Genomic DNA, 16,872 nt, shown 5'->3' with positions numbered 1-16,872 from the left:
CATAAACAAAGAGAGAGATATTTTTAATCTTTGAGAAGGGAGGGAACAAGGTGGCAATAGTGTCGTTGTAGATTTAGATATCTGCTACAAAAAGGAGTAATCCCTTCCTTGCCCAGGTCAACACAGAGATTCACAAACTCAACAGTTTCTCCAATACTTTCAAGATATTCCCTTCCTTCCCCAGGTCGACGCAGAGATTCAGAAACTCAACAGTTTCTCCAACACTTACGCAACATTCTCCTCCAAGACTCAATATGACAGAACTACAAGAACGACAAGAACTCTTGGCCGATGTTGCTGAGTGGGAACGATACCAACGCTTGAGATATGATGAGCAGCATTGGCGATCTCTCTTCATCTGCATCGCAAATTCAGATCCATACCCAGCGGGTCCATCATCTCATAAGCGCGGCGAGCACACTTCCTTCCAAATCAGTGAACGGTGGGACAGAATCCCGACTTCTCTCCGGTACGAGCACATATTACCGGATGGCAGCGATTATTGCGATAGCGGGACATGCTTCTGGATGCAGGCGAGCCATATAGATGATCCAGAACGTATTTGGAAGGTCAAAAGGACGGAATCTTCATTAAATAAGGAACGTGACTATGAAAGGGAGCTTTTTAAAAAGTGGTACGCGGCTAAGGAAAAGCTTCTCACGAGTCGGAAAGATGGCGATTCAGGTATGGATGGAACTCTCTCGCGTCAGGGCGCAGATAGAGAGGCTCCGTTAGGGGAGAGGGGAAGGGAGAAGAATAGTTAAGGGAGAGATGTGTGTGTTATTTGGGCCGCAGATGGAGAGGCTTCTTTAGGGGAAGGGGGGAGGTAGAAGAGGTTCTGTGGGAGGGAGAATGGGGATGGCTGAGGCGGTTGAGGGAGAGATGGGTTCCCTTTGTGATCAAGAATAAATGAGTTTGCTTTGTAAACAAGAATAGATCGTTTGCTTTGTGGATAAAGAGAGATAATTTAACTTTATGATCAAGAGAGACAACTTTACGTTATAAACAAAGAGAGATATTTATAGTCTACAAAAGGGGAGGGGACAAGTTAGTAATAATGCCGTTGGATTTGAAATATCTGCTATAAAAAGAGGACTTCCCTTCCTTGCCCAGGACCTCCCTGGGATTTTCCAACTCGACTTTTTCCAATAGTTCCACAATATTCTCATATACTTCTAAACATGACGACATGGCAAGCAATCAAGGCCAAAAGGGCTGAGTGGGAGCGATACAATCGCGTGAGATACAAAATTGAACCTCCGCGCTTTCTCGACGTCGCTATCGCATCTTCAGATCCATACCCAGCAGATCCATCATCTGATGAGCGCGACACTACCATCACCACCAATTACGACATCGTAACACTCATTGTACCTTGGGATTTAGTCACGATTGATCTCCGGTGCGAGCATCTGTGCTTGGACGGCAGCTTCGAATGCGAGAGCGGGAAATGCTTCTGGATGGAGAAGAGCGCAAAAGATCTCCAATATCCTTTTTCTGAGATTAAAAGAACGGAGGCTTCTGCCAAGAAGCAACTTGAGTATGAAAATAAGTGTCGAATGGACCTTAGATCGGCTGCAAGAGAGTTTAATAGAGATGACGATTGAAATATGGATCTCAAAGAGGACGCTGGAGCCGCAGATGTAGAGGCTTCTTTGGGAGAAGTGGGAAGGGAGAAGCATGGTCGAGGGAGAGATGTGTGCGTCATTAGCCATTTGCGGTTCTTGTTTCCTGGTATGTGGCTCCCGTGAATTGGGAGTACCACGTTAGATGGAAGGGAACAGTTGAGAAAGTAATTCGATAAAGAATGAATGAATCGTAACGACAGTCATATTGTATTGCTGTCAGCACACGGACATGTGATGTATGGTTACCAGTATATTGATATACCGTTGATCTGGCTAACACTGTTGGGAAGGAACAGTCAGAACTCAACGTCTGGAAAAATCATACTGTTGGGATGGAAGAGTCGGGACTCAACTTCGGGACAGCGTTGTCTCTGATAAGTTGAAAATTTTCACATTTCAATGAAAAAGCCAAAGTGGCCTTCACTTCACCTCTCCCCCGTCCCTTCATTATTATTCAGTCCCGTCAGTACGCAGATACACATAATCCCACGATGTACAATCCCGTCGCAGTGAGCTACGCCCTCGCATCTGCTCTCGCAATGTCGACCTCACCACCTCACCATCAGCCCCGATCCTCGGAGATCCAATACTGCAACCCTCTACCCTATGGCGCCGGCCCCGTCCCATCACCCGACACAGCGGACGCCTTCCTCGCCTCCCGCGAACTCTTCACGATCGCCAAAGCCGCTTCAACGCCCTCTGGCTACACTCAAGCCTACGCCAACCTCCACGCCTCGAGCACCGCGTCCGACTACCTTGGTTTCGTGCCGCTGGACACGTACAACACTAGCGAGTGCTCCTCTCAGTGCGACATCCGTTCCGGATGTGCGTCGTTCAACATCTTCTTCGAGCGGGCGCCCCTGCAGCATGTCGGCGACGCGTGCAAGGATCCTGACAGCACGACGATGATCAAGTGCGTGCTTTGGGGCGGGAAGGTCGGAGTGAAGAATGCGGAGAACGAAGGTTACAAAGTCGAGGACTTTGAGGTCAAGATCGCGGGGTCGAATGGGTACATCAAGATTGGGAAACCGGCTGGAGGACAGACTACTGGTGGAGGAAAGAGTGGGTGAGTGGTGATCTTTCTCACTTGTGTACGAAGCCTTTTCCCTTTGTATTGTCGACTTGGAAACGTATTGGAGCTGATGAAGGGTGCTTTAGGTCGAAGGGTGCTGAGAATAGTGTGGCGGCTCGCATTCCTGATATGAAGTTCACAAACATCCCTAATGTTATGTTTGCACTTTTTGTGGCTGTTGCGATTGGGTGCTGTCTGCTTTGATGGGCGTCATGATCCTACCTCGGGGCTCGACAATTTTCGGGTGTTTTGTTCCGAGTGGGAACTACTGGTGAATGCACCGAGTCTGGAGGCCGTCGGGTGATAATCTGGGTGACTGAGAAAGAAAGAGCTCTCTGATCAAAGGGCAATGCTGAATTGGGAGTCAGTCATGTTTACGAGAAGCTACATTCCATCTTGAACTATCGTGACTCGATCGGCCAGTGCTCGAGAGCCAGTGAATTCTTAACAAACAGTAACTGCTCACTCCTTTAGAAGAAGATTCTACGACCTCCTTGTTCATGAGAGACTTTGGGTTAGTGTCGAGGAAGGTCAAATTTTATCAAAACCAAGCTGACACAAGTGCTGAGAGTGAGAAGCCGATGGTGTACATATGTTTTGGTGGGCGTGCAGATTGTCCGATGAAAAACTGACACCATTAATATCTGAAGCGAATCCTGATCACTATAAAACGAGCGTCTAAATGGCGATCGGATGAGGATTCTTCCAGGTGTTAATCCCGACCGTGTGGAAACACCGCATGGTATTTAGCCCAAGTATGCGGGGATGAGCCTGACCACAATCAATGCCTCGTGCCATCAACCTTGCCAACGCCCACAGACAATCCTCCTTGTATTACGAGAAGATGACAAAATCTAGAACGCAGGTTTTCCAAAAAGCTTGAGAAAAATCTTCAAAGAAGCTTTTCTCGAGATCTATCCGTAATACGCCAAGCTCAATAAGCCTAGTAATGAGATCTATGTCCGTGATCCATTCGCCAATCATCGAGCGGTCTGGGGTCGTGGCCTGGCTTCGTTATTGAGAGTGCATATTACTGGGTCACGATGCGACCCAGGGCTGTTGTTGGGGTAATGTACGAAGTGCCGTCACAGCCTGCTTGGGGAAATAAAATAATATAAGAAGATGCTACGCTGCGATGTGCGGGGAGCATGGTCGACTCGATCGTCGCTTCCAAGTTACGATGATTGACGTCCTTTTGCTCTGACGAAATTCAGTCTTCTGTCCTTCAGTACCAACCTGCGACAATATTCAAGAATTTGGTGTCTTTGAATGTTGCGGGTAATCAACGACTTGCACTTCGCTTAATTCAGCAATTGCTTCAATTGGCGAAGTGTGACAACAAGTCGCTGCAATTGCGCAATGCTTCCTTGTCGGAAGTACATGCATCTCCTCAAAGGAGCCGCTTTGTTGTCAAACATTCCTCTAGTAACATCACAAGCGCCTACACCATCTTCAACACAGCCATCAATCATCGAACAACCGATCTTCCGTCCAACCCGTGAAGACGTCTTGATTCCAGGCGGCACGTTTAAGATCGAATGGACACCAGACAAACACTTCGAGAACGTGACTCTAGAACTATGGGATAAAACATCATGGGGATATTCTCGAGACTTTGGATCCCTGTGCTATCACTGGGTGAATCCTTTCTGTGGCACTATTGCATCCCACGCACCGAACAACGGCTCCTTCGAATGGCAGATACCGAAGCCAGGTAGCGATTTCCCGCGGGGTGAGCGCGTGTACTGGATCAAAATGTATGTGGACGACTACATCAAGCCGGATATCGGGAACAAAGATCCAGTTCTCAGCTACAGCCCGAACTTCATGTTCATCCCTGAGAATGGAGAGATACCACCACCGGAGCAGCAAACTATAACAAATACAATGTCCTCGCCACCGACATTATGGCCCAGTCCTGAGACCGTCTTCGTTACGGTGACTGATGGAAGTTTCATCACTGGCGCCCCGCCGGTGGCTTTTACTACCACATCTTTGTCGTCGAATGCAAGCCAGACTGCGAGCTTAAATTCAACGGTACCAACATCAAGCGAGGGAGCTGCGCCAGGCTGGAAAGTTTCAATATCGTGGCTCTTTGTTTTGTCCCTAGGACTAATTTGATAGCTGGTCTTACAACCAGTAGAAAATCTTCATCTAAGGCATTCTTTCAGCGTTCAAGATACAGCCTTTGTACACATGAACATGCAAGGAAGGGTTCAACTTCATCGGAACTTATATTGAGCACAGTATGACATGTCAAAGAGCTCAAATATTGTAGTGTTCCTTGATGATTATCGGGTGGGGAGCTTGGCGCGATGTCCGATCGCGATCGTGAGCGATTGGGGCATCCTGAAGGACAACTGCAGTCTATGAAGGATGGAAAGTTGTACAGAGCTGCAAGACTACTTTTGGGCAATTAGACACATTATAAAACAGGGATATCGTTTGCTTACAGCGTTGAAGATGTTATACGTGTCTTCATTCGCGAGTGTTCAACCAATCCACAATGTCTCTGAAGTCACTGGTGTCAAGGTCGATGCTCGGTACTGGCTCATGATCTACCCCTTCTAGACCATACACCAGAACTGGACCTCTCCAATCTCTTGTTTTATTTTTGACATCGCTTCTCAACGTTTTCCAGATAGCCTTGTTAACCTTCGATCCATCGTTCATGAAATTATCTCGATATCGAACCAAGAGGCAATGTGGTAACTCGCGTCCGAGCCGTGCATTCTCTAGAATGTAATGAATACCGCCCGCATCAATCCCGAATCCTTTCAATTGAGGGTTGTCGTATAGCAGTCCATCGCCAAATATATCTTCTCTCTTAAACTCCACCCAAACGAAGCGAGGCTTCTCCTCGTCAGGATGGAAGAGGACAGCGCGACGAAAGATCGAGCCAGGACCTTTTGATGGCGGACGACCAAAATCCGAGTATTCTTGGAAGCTTTTACATACTAGCTTATGTTTGCTCCAGCCTTCCTTCTGGCAGGATCCCGAGCAGTATCGTGAGACCTTGCAGGCGCCACAACGAGTTGAGCCGACTTTGTCACAGATTTCGCAAAGCTTGGTCTGAAGTTCGGCTGGCTTAACTTCGGGTGTATCTTCATTGTTTACGTTTTCTGGATTTTTCGCCATTTTATAAAGGAAATCCTTGTCTTTGGGTTAGTAGGAGGCGACGGTGTATGCTGCTGGCATCAAGGAGAACTTGCAGTTGCTCTGGGTCTAGTCTTAAAAAGGTCTAGCGGCCCCACCATTCTGGATTGTCACTTTGAGATTGAACCGTCCAGCTCCTGCTTGCAAATGTAAGGAAAGAAGAATTTGATAGTTCTATGAAGTTCTTGTCCACTGAGATGATACGTGAGTGCCTGAATGTCTGTGTTAACGTGGGCGTTGAAAAAGAGAGGTCATCTACCTCGATATGTCCACCTCATTTGCCGATGCGGGGCATGAAGCAATGAGCTTGTATGCACGATTCATTTGTACTTTCGCAGGGAGTATAAATGTAGTCCGAACGTACTGATTTCAGGTAACAATAATTCTTCCCCCTATCTGTGAGATCTCTTGGACTACTACGGAGCAGTGTACAGCATGCCTGACCAAGGCTCAGTATTTGATTACATCGTCGTTGGAGGAGGCACCGCAGGAGTGGCTATTGCATCCCGTCTGAGCAAGTATCTTCCTAATTGCAAGATTGCATTGTTCGAGTCCGGTCCAGATGCCACTCATCACCCTAAAGTCAATGATCCCAACCTTTGGCCCTCTCTCATTCAAGAAGGTCTTCTCGTTGATTATCAAACAACGCCTCAAGTCCACCTTGACGACCGAGTCGTCCCAGCTAATCTAGCAGGCCGTCTGCTTTCTGGATCTAGTGGTACTAATGTGGGTGTATGGATGAGAGCCTCGAGGACAGACTATGATGTCATCGCCAAAGCGGCCGGACATTCCAGATTCACGTTCGAAAAGTTGCTACCTTACTTCAAGAGACTTGAAAATCACTGGGACGTGAATGCTGGTTCGAAGTATCACGGCTTTAGTGGTCCCTTTCGTACGGTTGGTGGGCGAGAATACCCTCTGAGGCAGCCAATATTGCAGAGTGCGGAAAGACTTGGGATTCCATACAATCCTGACTCTGCCAATGGCGACCCAACTGGAGTCAGCGACTTGACTCAAAATTTTCGTATTATTTCGCCCTCGAAGTCCGAACGGCAACAGAGTGCGAAGGTCTATGATCTTACGAGAGTGCACGTCGAGTGCGATAGTCCAGTTGCTCGGATCATCGTCGATACAACGGGTACTGCAAAGGGACTCGAATTGGTTTCTGGGCAGAAATTCCACTCCAGAAGAGAGGTCATCATCAGCTGTGGAGCCCATAAAACACCTCAAATTCTTCTTCTATCTGGAATTGGTCCTAGAGAAGAATTGGAGAAGCATAGAATCCCACAAATACTAAACTCGCCAGCTGTCGGGCAAAATCTACACGACCACTCTCAGCTTACCTTATTCTTCAAGCTCAGAGATCCTAAAAAGGGGCAAGCTTTACCATTCAATGGTACAATGAAACCTGAGTTTGGGCACGGCACTCCTTGGGAGTTTAACATATTTTCACATATACCTGCCTCTGAACTTTCGCCAATTCTTACCTCCGATGGCCTTCCTGGGGTAGCTGACGAAACACATTCTTTGTTGGGAAACAAAAGATGCCATACAATGACCATGCCGATTTACTTCCCCATCCAAGCAAATCCCCTAGCCAACCCTGACATTGGTATTATGGCCGGAACACATGTCTCATTTGTTGCTTTACATCTCCTGCCAGTCTCACGCGGGACCATCGCGCTCAAATCCGCCAATCCAAAAGACGAACCTATCATAGATCCAAAGTTCATGTCTACGAACACAGATCGCTACATAATACGCCGGGCAATACGAGACGTTCTACGGCTTGTTGAGACCGAACCACTCGCTTCAGAACTGGACGGCGAAGCACCGCCGCTTGATCATGGACACCCAGCGCTGACAAGTAAAAGCACGGATGGGGAGATCGATGCAAGGGTTCGTCGGTATGTGAGTACCATTTCGCATCCGATGGGGACATGTGCATTGGGGAAGGTGCTGGACACTGAGTTTCGTGTGAAAGGTGTAAAGGGTTTGAGGGTTTGTGATGCGAGTGTCTTTCCGGAACCTCTCGGGGCAATGCCGATGCAGACTATCTACGCGTTGGCAGAACTGTGTGCAGATTTGATTGCTGGCCAGGCTGAAACTTGAGGTTCTTAGATTATCAAAGGAAATCAGAAGACATCGTAGCTGTCAATATAACTACTGATTTAGCTTCCGCCATCAAAGCCACAACTTCGAGTTTAGACAGCTTGATGTACATAGGTCTATTTTAATAAAACGACGGAATGAAGGCCGATTGTCCTACATTACTCAAACACGGTACTGAGCTTGTGTGACCATCCTCAGATCCACTGCCTTGAATTGCTGCGACCTCGCTCCAACATAACGTATGATGCAATATTGAACGTCTGTTCCGGTACACAAGGCTACGGATTAATCCTATATTTAGCTATGTCAAGGAGCGGAAATAACCTCAACCATACTACCCCATAGACTCATAATGGGTTCAAAGTGGACTTTGTCCCTTATTGAGCACAGCACCGGCGGTAAACCCGGTAGGGCTAACGACAAATACGAAGATGACCGACATATGTGCGAGATTCGCCAGGTTCGCGACGGAAACTTAATATCAGCCGGCCCCCTCCACTGCTTATTCATCCCATTCCTTGCATGGAGGAGTTGCACGCGCCAAGGACGTTCCTTCGACAGATGCGAATAGATGCAGTGATATTGGAATGGTCGCGCTGAATGAAGACTATGGCATTCGTTAATGGAACCTCTTAAGCCGGTGATCTTCTTACGAGTACCGTACAGCGAGTCTTCACAAGTTCGATTCCTCTAGTAACGATATGATGCGCAAATAGCGTCACTAGAATCATTGGTCACTCCAAAGCCTATGCGTAGTATTCGTGTCTTTATCAAGATGTACTTCATAAAAATTATGATTAGTCCCTTATCTTCGGCCAGTATCAGGTGGGATCCGGAATTTGGGCATATGGGAGGAATTGAATAATGATATGTATGTAATCGGCTTGCAAAGTTTGACGGGAATCTGCCGCCAGATGTTACGAGGTACTGTCACTGCTACTCGTTGGGAATCTGACATAGCAGAATGAATGAGTGGCTTGATCGATATGTAACATGATACCTATCTCGTATGGTCTAGGTATCGATATCGGGCCAATAGTTACTGAGCAATAAAGATGTGTGCATTTTATGACGGTACATAGTATCCAATGTGACGTTGAATGGGGGCCTCAGCCTGACCCCTCATTCGTGTTGCGGGACTCCCGGAGAAGTCCGTGCGTTACCTCTGCATTCTACCAACCAAAATCCGGCGGATTGCGATGCGGTGTCGTTGACAAAACGGTTGGGAGAGCTCTGTACATATTCCGCACTGTTCCATGTTCTTACTTTCTAGATGTTAGACGATCAGTCTTCGTCTTCTCACAATGGCGCCTATGGTCTCGATCCGGCCCGGAACGACGACATTACGTCGCGCTGCGAAATGTGGCGATAGCCTTCGCAGAGTCACAACTTGCACAAGCTCCATACGGAGCAGGAACATAACGACGGCGGCGACGAGTAATCCTCCTGGAGACACTGTTAGAGACTACCCTGGCCCATTCAGACCTCGAGCACCTCCGCCGCCGATCCAAAATATAGAGAAACGCAAAGAGGCGATACGAAAAGCGAAACCTTTCTCTGAATTCCTAACGGATACCTTCAACAGGCAGCATGATTATCTACGGATCAGTATAACGGAGCGCTGTAATTTACGATGTTTGTACTGTATGCCAGAAGGTATGGCTGTCTCATCGTCTATCCAAAGTTCTACAAGCTAACATCAACAGAGGGTGTACCTCTTTCTCCCCCAGCGCATTTGCTCACCACACCCGAAATCTTTTATCTCTCCTCATTATTCGTCTCGCAAGGCGTCACGAAAATACGTTTAACCGGAGGCGAGCCGACTGTACGCCGCGATATCGTTCCCTTGATGCAATCGATTGGTTCACTTCGCCCGAAAGGCCTGAAGGAGCTGGCCATAACTACAAATGGAATTTCTCTGTACCGTAAATTGGACACCATGGTTGAGGCCGGATTGACGGGTATAAATCTCAGTTTGGATACACTGGATCCCTTCCAGTTCCAGATAATGACGAGGAGGAACGGCTTTGATGCTGTCATGAAGTGTATCGACCGTGTCCTAGAGATGAAAAGGTTGGGTGCCAACCTCAAGCTCAAGGTCAACTGCGTGGTTATGCGTGGACTCAACGAACGAGATATCATACCATTTGTCGAACTTGGCCGCGAAAAGGATATCGAAGTGCGCTTTATCGAGTATATGCCATTTGGTGGAAACAAGTGGAGTCCAGGAAAGATGATCAGTTTTCAAGAGATGGTAGACATTATCAGAACAAAGTATCCAGGCTTGAGATCAGTCGCCGGGCACAAGAACGACACAAGCAAGACATACCACGTTCCTGGATTTGTCGGCAGAGTGGGCTTTATCACAAGTATGACCAACGACTTTTGTGGATCTTGCAATCGTCTGCGCATCACTAGCGATGGTAATCTTAAGGTTTGCCTCCACGGCAACGCAGAAGTCTCCCTGCGCGACCTGCTTCGCAAAGATAATGGTGGTGAGCCCATAGATCAGGAAGCTTTTGAACGAATAAAGCAAATTGAAATGGATCGTCGAGACGGGCGTCTCAGCGATGAAACGATCCTGGGGTGGGGCGAGCGAGAAAGGGAGCTTCTCAACGTCATTGGAGCCGCTGTCAAGCGGAAAGCAGAGAAACACGCAGATATCGGTGATCTCGAAAATATGGAGAACAGGCCGATGATATTAATTGGTGGGTGATCTTGACGTTTTCATTATTTGGGATCTTGAGGGACGGATGCGATACCACGGCGGTCATTACAGCATTGGTGGCGTTTGAATCAGATGGGATTCATTGGTCGTATTGGATATATTGGCGTATTCAAAATTGAGTTGATTACGACTTGTCTACTAGAACAACCCTTACGTGATGTCCCATGCTGATGGTTATGTAGGGCCACCTACGAAAGCTCAACATCGAGTTCCACATCATGCGTTTGCTCCTACCCCTACGATAGTGCGACCATGGTCGGCCATGAACCCGAACCTGCCAATTTTGCACTCATCAATGGGATCATTTCCTACCTCAAATACTCGTTACTTTTCTACGTCACGGACTGCAAATGACTTGTTGAATGCAACTGTAGAACGAGCCCCGACTGGATCACCCACTCACGCCTTCTTTCTTCATGGGCACAGAGGAAACGACTTCCCAAATGGCGGGAAAGGCTTCCCAGAGCCTATAGAGAACGTCAACGAGCAAAGAGGCATAAAAAAACGAAGAACAGATGCCGTGGGAACGTTGATGAGCGATATGATTGGCAGAGAACATTCCGTCGGTCCTGTGTCATCAGAGTTGAAAGATGTCATTGCCGCCCTCGAATCCAAAATAGATCTTCTGGACGCACGCCTTGTACTCGAGAAGACGCACATTCCATCTATATCCTTTCCGCCATGGGAAGACTTCTTAAACAGAGCGTCTCTCAAAGCAAATCTTGATCATTTGACGGATCGGGCCTTGTGGCGGTTGCGAAAGCGGGCATACTTGGCCGTCAAGACACTGGAGGAGAACCCAACGATCACTCAAGATCATGAGAAATTCCCACGAGAAGTTGTCGAACGCGCCATTGAGAAGCGCACTCAAGACATACATGAGCAAAACGTCCTCGAGCTGCAGGACATATTGACTGGGTTTAGAACGCAGTTGATCCGCGTGCAAGAAAACGAAAAAGAGAAGCAGGCCAGACTGGAGGACTTGAAACAACGAGGCGAGGCTTTGGAAGAGTTGAAGGACGCGAAACTAGGAAATATTCAGGGTTGGGAGGACGGCAAGGATCCAGAAGCATCAGACCTGATGCAGCCTTCATCACAACTCACACCTGGGCCTCCGGTCACTTCGCCTATTGGTGAAATTGTCCAGCCTTCGAAATCGAATCATATCACTCATGAAAAGCTTTACGGGGATGTCAAGTCTCCCTTGCTTCTAGTAGATTCATACCTGGCGATTGACCTCGAAGCTCCTGTTCCACAACTTCAGTCTCAATTATTCGAATTACATCAGCGGCTTAAACATCCATACCCGCAAATCGACTATCTCCCTTACAATGTATGGGAGTCGCAGAATGTGAGAACACTGCGATTGTGGACCAAGATTCTTTGGAACAAATACCAAACACGCTTCGACCATATGGATATTGAAGTAGACCCGCTCTTAGAAAACGTTCTAGCTGAATTCCTAAGAGACCACAAACTCAGCAAAGAAGCAGCAGAGCGAATGGCGATGAGGTTTGACGCCGTTTTCCGTCGTAAGATGCGGGTAGATGGACATGCAGAAGGAGAGTTGAAATGGGACGAGATAGATGCCTCCATCGGAAGCTGGCTGAAAGATACCCAGAGCGAACAACGTCTAGATTTCCAACGAGAAGAAAAGCTTCTGCATGCGCAGCCGGAAAGGGGTTTTCCAATACGCCAACGACAATCATTCAGACGCGCCCAACTTCCGTCTCGACAATACTCCACATCCGCACGCCCACCGCCTGTTTCCAAGGAGTCGAAATATCCAAGTGGACCCACTATCGACTCAGATAAGGTCAAATCAACCACAACACCACCAGAGCCAAACGCGCTACCTCATCTCACACCTTCAGGGTCTGCGCACATGGTCTCCGTCTCCTCCAAACCAGATACTGTCCGCACCGCCATTGCCGTAGGCATAGTACACTTCTCCAACTCCCAACCACTCTCTCTGGTCAAAATGAACGCCCTCAAGAAAGGAGACGTACTATCCGTCTCTCGGATCGCAGGAATCATGGCAGCAAAAGCCACCCCAACTCTCATCCCACTATGCCACCCCATTGCCCTGACGCACGTCAGCGTCGAGTTGAGGCTACTAGATGCTGATGCCTCCCGTCAATTCGGCGGCGTACATGTCGAGGCGAAAGTGGCTTGCACGGGTCCCACGGGCGTTGAAATGGAAGCATTGACTGCAGTTATGGGCGCAGGGCTTACGGTGGTAGATATGTGTAAGGCGGTGGACAAGGGCATGCGGTTTACTGACGTGAGGGTCGTGCTTAAGGAAGGTGGGAGAAGTGGGACTTGGAAGGAGGAGGGTTGGGTAAGTCCTACTGTAGAAGGATCATGATACTCGGCCGAGAGAATTGTAAGATATGGGTGATTAGAAATAGAGTTAATGAGCCCTATGTATCAATCATAGCGTGGCATGCGAGCCACAAGAGTAGCAAGACCATGAACATTCTCAGTCAACAATAGCTGCTCGCTGTTAAATGTTACATTACATTGTTTCTGTTGGACTTACCGCCAATGTTGAGGCATCGTATCAACGCAAATGTGTGGACCATGGATACCCCGATATTACTCCATACCGAGAAGTATCTTGCAATGCACACATCTGGACTCTGAAGGAAGTACGAAAAACCGGTGAGGTAGAATGAATACAGGGCGACGTCTGCCTGGTTGGGACATAGTCCAATAACATTATTATGCATTCAGCTGTGTCTTCGCCGCATGGACGCATTGTGAAGGAACGCGCAAATCTACTATTTGCTCCCCGCTTCTCCTTTGGTATCGTGTAGAGAAGGCGGCTAAGCTTCATCTCCAAGCCTACCATTCGATCTCACCTCTATTGTGAAGTCATGTAGGAGAGGGAGCTGAGCTGTAATGCATGTACGACGAAGCGACTAGTGAATAAGCAGATAAGACTGCGTGTAAGATTTGTAGGCTGGTTGAGAAAAGCCACGTAAATCCATTCGCATTTCAGTACCAGCGCAATAGGTTTGCGGCTCGCATGGTTCTCTGTTCATATTGTTAGTCGAGATTGTATTCAGATTGGAATATTCAGACACTAGCTGGTTTGATAGGTGCTTCAGGTATGATACCCCGTCTTGAAAAATAGAGATTCAGCTACCTGTTTCGGCCCGCTCTCTGAATGGTCGCTTTGAGTTCAGCCTCATTCAGTGCGTCGGATGTTCGACGTTCTCGCAGCCCTAAAAAGATTAGCCACAGTCGGACATAACAAGAAGGCCCCCACGAAGACAAAGCATAGAAATGATCACAAGTGACAGAGTAAGACATATCTTACTAACTTGTAGGCAGCCAATCTCTTACCTAAAATTCATCATAGGTGAATGAGAGGACAGTCGTACAAAGAGCCAATTATGCATGATTCGAGCGTAGGCATCATTGCCCTACGAATAGCGAGCTTTGGCATTACGATATAGCATACAACAAACATAGAACCGAGATATGAAAGGATATATCAACAACAAAACACCATACAGAAATCCGACACAGGCCGTTATCCCAGAGGCTCCGGATGGCCCCGATCTTCGCCGTCTAACTCCCCCCGAATCGCAAGGAAAACAAGGACGTATGTTCTGAGTGCTGGGATGGGGGACAAAATCAACGTGATTCGCGAAGTTTCCGATTTTATCAAAACGAGAATCACAAAGCAGAAGACCGATTAAATAGCAATTTCTCCTGCCGAACGCCAGCGTCGTAATTATTCCACGTATTTCGCTTGCAACAGTTGGGATCATGATTGACGTATGTTTAGTATCTTCGCATTCTTTGGTGGACTTGTATTGGTTGATTAACGAAAACGTCGACTTCGTCCGCTCGGCGAGATTGTTTCTCTTCATAGTGTCGAGAAGCAGCTTTGATGTCTTCGATTTGATGCTTTCATGTTGATCAGCCAATAAGTCCCCCATAACAATTTGGTACTTACCTTAGTCAACTGAGGCCCTGAAGCTGTTACAAGGAATCCGTCGCGGCCCTAAGCAATCGATCAGTCATGGTGTGGTAACTTAGACTTGGCGATCAACATCTCATACCTGGAGAGTATAAGGTCTTACGATTGCATCTGGCCCGCAGTGGTATCGTATCTCAGACTGGATTACCGCTCTCGAGATGCCGAACCCTGGAAGAAAGTACTGATTTGTCGCGGACATAATGGAAAAATAAAATAAAACGTATAGTAAGAACGTATGGTTGAAACGTATGGTGAATGCAAGAAAAGAAAGGTAAATGATAGACACAAACAGCCGATCTTGACGCAAGGAATCCTTAGTATATGTGTTGTCTGATATCCGAGCTTTGGAGGACCATCAGTGTTTATATAATTTCAAGGACGATGAAGCAGGACGATTGTTATCTGAATTCGAAGTTCACCGGTAGGCTATACTTTTCAAAGGACACCCATCGGGCTGTAACGTCTTATTTGTGTGCATTGACGCCCTCAAGCGCTGCACTCCTTGTCCTAGTTAAGAGAATGAGGCGGCGTCGGCTCGCCTCACCCCAGAGACCCAACGATGCCCAACGAAGAGATACCCACCCAGTCGAACAACAATAATGTCTCCCATCTGCACCTCATCCGGCATCCATTCTGAATAGATCTTCGGGTCGCCTCATGTTCCGCCTTCATTTCTTTTGAGCCGGGCCATTATTACTAGCACTATATGCTCCGGCCTTTCTGACTTGCAATTGTTTTTGAGGTTTGCGCTTTCGCCACCCACCCCTGGCCCATGAATCAATATCTGGAACACCTAGCTCCATTCAATTAATGACCCTTAATGATTATTTTGGCAATTATGTCTTTTTCTTTCAAAAACCTGAAGGCTTACTGCAAGACTTCAAGGTGATCACAATTTAAGGTGCACGCGGCGAATGTAGTGTACAACAGCCAACGAAAAATGGGCCTTGGCGGCACCTGACGCCAGGAAGATCCTACCTCGATATGAACGTCAAACTGACGGACGTAAATATCGGAACGGAGACGCTTAGAGATACGGTGTCTCTAACCGGAACTCTGGGAAAATTCACGGTGTCTTGCGTTGGGCACCCTTCACCGCCATCGTCACCTCATACGCCAGCTGGGACGGACCCAGTAGGCCACAAGGAACATCCCTTTCGAACCATGTCACAACGACAACATCAAGTTACTTCTCTTTTCTGTACGCAAAGAAGCAAGTTTCATCCGCGGCATTTACAATGATTTCTAACTTCAAGATACGACAATTCCTGGTTCTGAACGGATAGCTCGGTTCCATCAATCTTCAATGCTGCATTGTGGCTCCAGCATGTATTTGATGATATTTCGTGGTCAGGATTTCCATAGACTTCTGGATATTCGAAAGGTCTTTGTTATCACTGCTTCTACTGTTTCTACTCAGTTCAACCTACTCAGCGTCGAACCGCCTAAATGAAGGCAAATCTGTGGATAGTCGTAGGTACAGGATCCCTTGGCCATGAACTGCCACGCGCGACAAAATACGAGGATTCCCCGTAATTGATCCATGGATAGCACACGATCCAGAGTTCTTGCCGCGTACGCTACAGAGATCGGCATCACGCCAGAAAGTTGAGGTTGTTCTCTGCCCATTCCTAGGTAGCAAGTCTGACAACGCAACCGCAATATCCTTCCTCGGGCAACGCCACTGCGTCAGGCCATTTCTCCAAAAACTATGCAAGGGAAGCAAATGCTGAGTGCCGCTTCTAACGTCTTCTACACTTTGTATGAACTGTTAAGACTCCAGGAATCCGGTTCTCCGAATCCATCGAACCATAGGCGACCAATCATTACGGACTGAGCACGAATTGGGACCAGTCTGGAGAGGCCTTGCTGCACTTACCCCGCTCGCTTCTACTCCATATGGCTGCTCCCAAGCTACACGTATCTGGATATCTAGTAATGACGGACTTGGGCATCGCAGCCAACGGCATTATTGTGGGGAAAGACAGGGCGCGCAAGCAAGGATGCCTTAGACAAAAGCACAGACTGGGTTCGTTCGTCCTGGTAAGAACTCGGTACCTTTGACGGGAGTCTCCTTAGCTACCGGGTTTTGACAGCTCGTTATCGCTTGGCTTCGAGAAGTTGTGAGAGGTCGACCGAGGATCACCATGCAGGATCAAAAGCATTTGGACGTCGAATCTTA

General features: G+C 47.7%; 9 protein-coding genes across 9 annotated transcripts; 7 read left to right on the top strand and 2 right to left on the bottom strand.

The window, feature by feature from the left end:
* Positions 1 to 254: 254 nt before the first annotated feature.
* Positions 255 to 764, top strand: BU24DRAFT_413757 (uncharacterized protein; the record flags this gene model as incomplete). The annotated part of the gene is made up of 1 exon (XM_033526177.1): positions 255 to 764. The coding sequence occupies one exon, from the start codon at positions 255 to 257 to the stop codon at positions 762 to 764; it is 510 nt and encodes a 169-aa protein (XP_033379415.1).
* Positions 765 to 1,181: 417 nt separating this feature from the next.
* Positions 1,182 to 1,607, top strand: BU24DRAFT_466806 (uncharacterized protein; the record flags this gene model as incomplete). Its single annotated transcript, XM_033532400.1, has 1 exon — positions 1,182 to 1,607. One exon carries the CDS (start codon positions 1,182 to 1,184, stop codon positions 1,605 to 1,607), a length of 426 nt encoding a protein of 141 aa, XP_033379414.1.
* A 512-nt stretch (positions 1,608 to 2,119) lies between these two features.
* On the top strand, positions 2,120 to 2,815 carry BU24DRAFT_496203 (uncharacterized protein; the record flags this gene model as incomplete). The annotated part of the gene is made up of 1 exon (XM_033534183.1): positions 2,120 to 2,815. The coding sequence occupies one exon, from the start codon at positions 2,120 to 2,122 to the stop codon at positions 2,696 to 2,698; it is 579 nt and encodes a 192-aa protein (XP_033379413.1). The 3' UTR covers positions 2,699 to 2,815.
* A 1,244-nt stretch (positions 2,816 to 4,059) lies between these two features.
* BU24DRAFT_413754 (uncharacterized protein) lies at positions 4,060 to 4,821 on the top strand (the record flags this gene model as incomplete). Its single annotated transcript, XM_033526176.1, has 1 exon — positions 4,060 to 4,821. One exon carries the CDS (start codon positions 4,060 to 4,062, stop codon positions 4,819 to 4,821), a length of 762 nt encoding a protein of 253 aa, XP_033379412.1.
* Positions 4,822 to 4,975: 154 nt separating this feature from the next.
* Positions 4,976 to 5,888, bottom strand: BU24DRAFT_52556 (uncharacterized protein). Its single transcript, XM_033534360.1, has 2 exons — positions 5,154 to 5,888; positions 4,976 to 5,105 (listed from the first exon to the last, which is right to left on the bottom strand). Exon 1 carries the CDS (start codon positions 5,836 to 5,838, stop codon positions 5,179 to 5,181), a length of 660 nt encoding a protein of 219 aa, XP_033379411.1. The 5' UTR covers positions 5,839 to 5,888; the 3' UTR covers positions 4,976 to 5,105; positions 5,154 to 5,178.
* A 129-nt stretch (positions 5,889 to 6,017) lies between these two features.
* On the top strand, positions 6,018 to 8,077 carry BU24DRAFT_427284 (GMC oxidoreductase). The gene has a single exon (XM_033529187.1). The coding sequence runs from the start codon at positions 6,292 to 6,294 to the stop codon at positions 7,966 to 7,968; it is 1,677 nt and encodes a 558-aa protein (XP_033379410.1). The 5' UTR covers positions 6,018 to 6,291; the 3' UTR covers positions 7,969 to 8,077.
* Positions 8,078 to 9,111: 1,034 nt separating this feature from the next.
* Positions 9,112 to 10,967, top strand: BU24DRAFT_427282 (molybdenum cofactor biosynthesis prote). Its single transcript, XM_033529186.1, has 2 exons — positions 9,112 to 9,624; positions 9,675 to 10,967. Exons 1-2 carry the CDS (start codon positions 9,273 to 9,275, stop codon positions 10,682 to 10,684), a joined length of 1,362 nt encoding a protein of 453 aa, XP_033379409.1. The 5' UTR covers positions 9,112 to 9,272; the 3' UTR covers positions 10,685 to 10,967.
* Positions 10,968 to 12,539: 1,572 nt separating this feature from the next.
* BU24DRAFT_315714 (GTP cyclohydrolase subunit MoaC) lies at positions 12,540 to 13,028 on the top strand (the record flags this gene model as incomplete). Its single annotated transcript, XM_033522875.1, has 1 exon — positions 12,540 to 13,028. A coding segment is annotated over one exon (489 nt), but the record flags the coding sequence as incomplete, so codon positions are not given.
* Positions 13,029 to 14,078: 1,050 nt separating this feature from the next.
* On the bottom strand, positions 14,079 to 15,184 carry BU24DRAFT_427280 (uncharacterized protein). The gene is made up of 3 exons (XM_033529185.1): positions 14,773 to 15,184; positions 14,667 to 14,714; positions 14,079 to 14,617 (listed from the first exon to the last, which is right to left on the bottom strand). The coding sequence occupies exons 1-3, from the start codon at positions 14,887 to 14,889 to the stop codon at positions 14,492 to 14,494; spliced, it is 291 nt and encodes a 96-aa protein (XP_033379407.1). The 5' UTR covers positions 14,890 to 15,184; the 3' UTR covers positions 14,079 to 14,491.
* Positions 15,185 to 16,872: the final 1,688 nt, after the last annotated feature.

This window comes from Aaosphaeria arxii (assembly GCF_010015735.1).
Source record: "Aaosphaeria arxii CBS 175.79 unplaced genomic scaffold BU24scaffold_10, whole genome shotgun sequence".
NCBI lineage: Eukaryota > Fungi > Ascomycota > Dothideomycetes > Pleosporales > Aaosphaeria > Aaosphaeria arxii.
The sequence above is the reverse complement of the archived record's forward strand: the minus strand, read 5'-3'. Positions and strand labels throughout refer to the sequence as shown.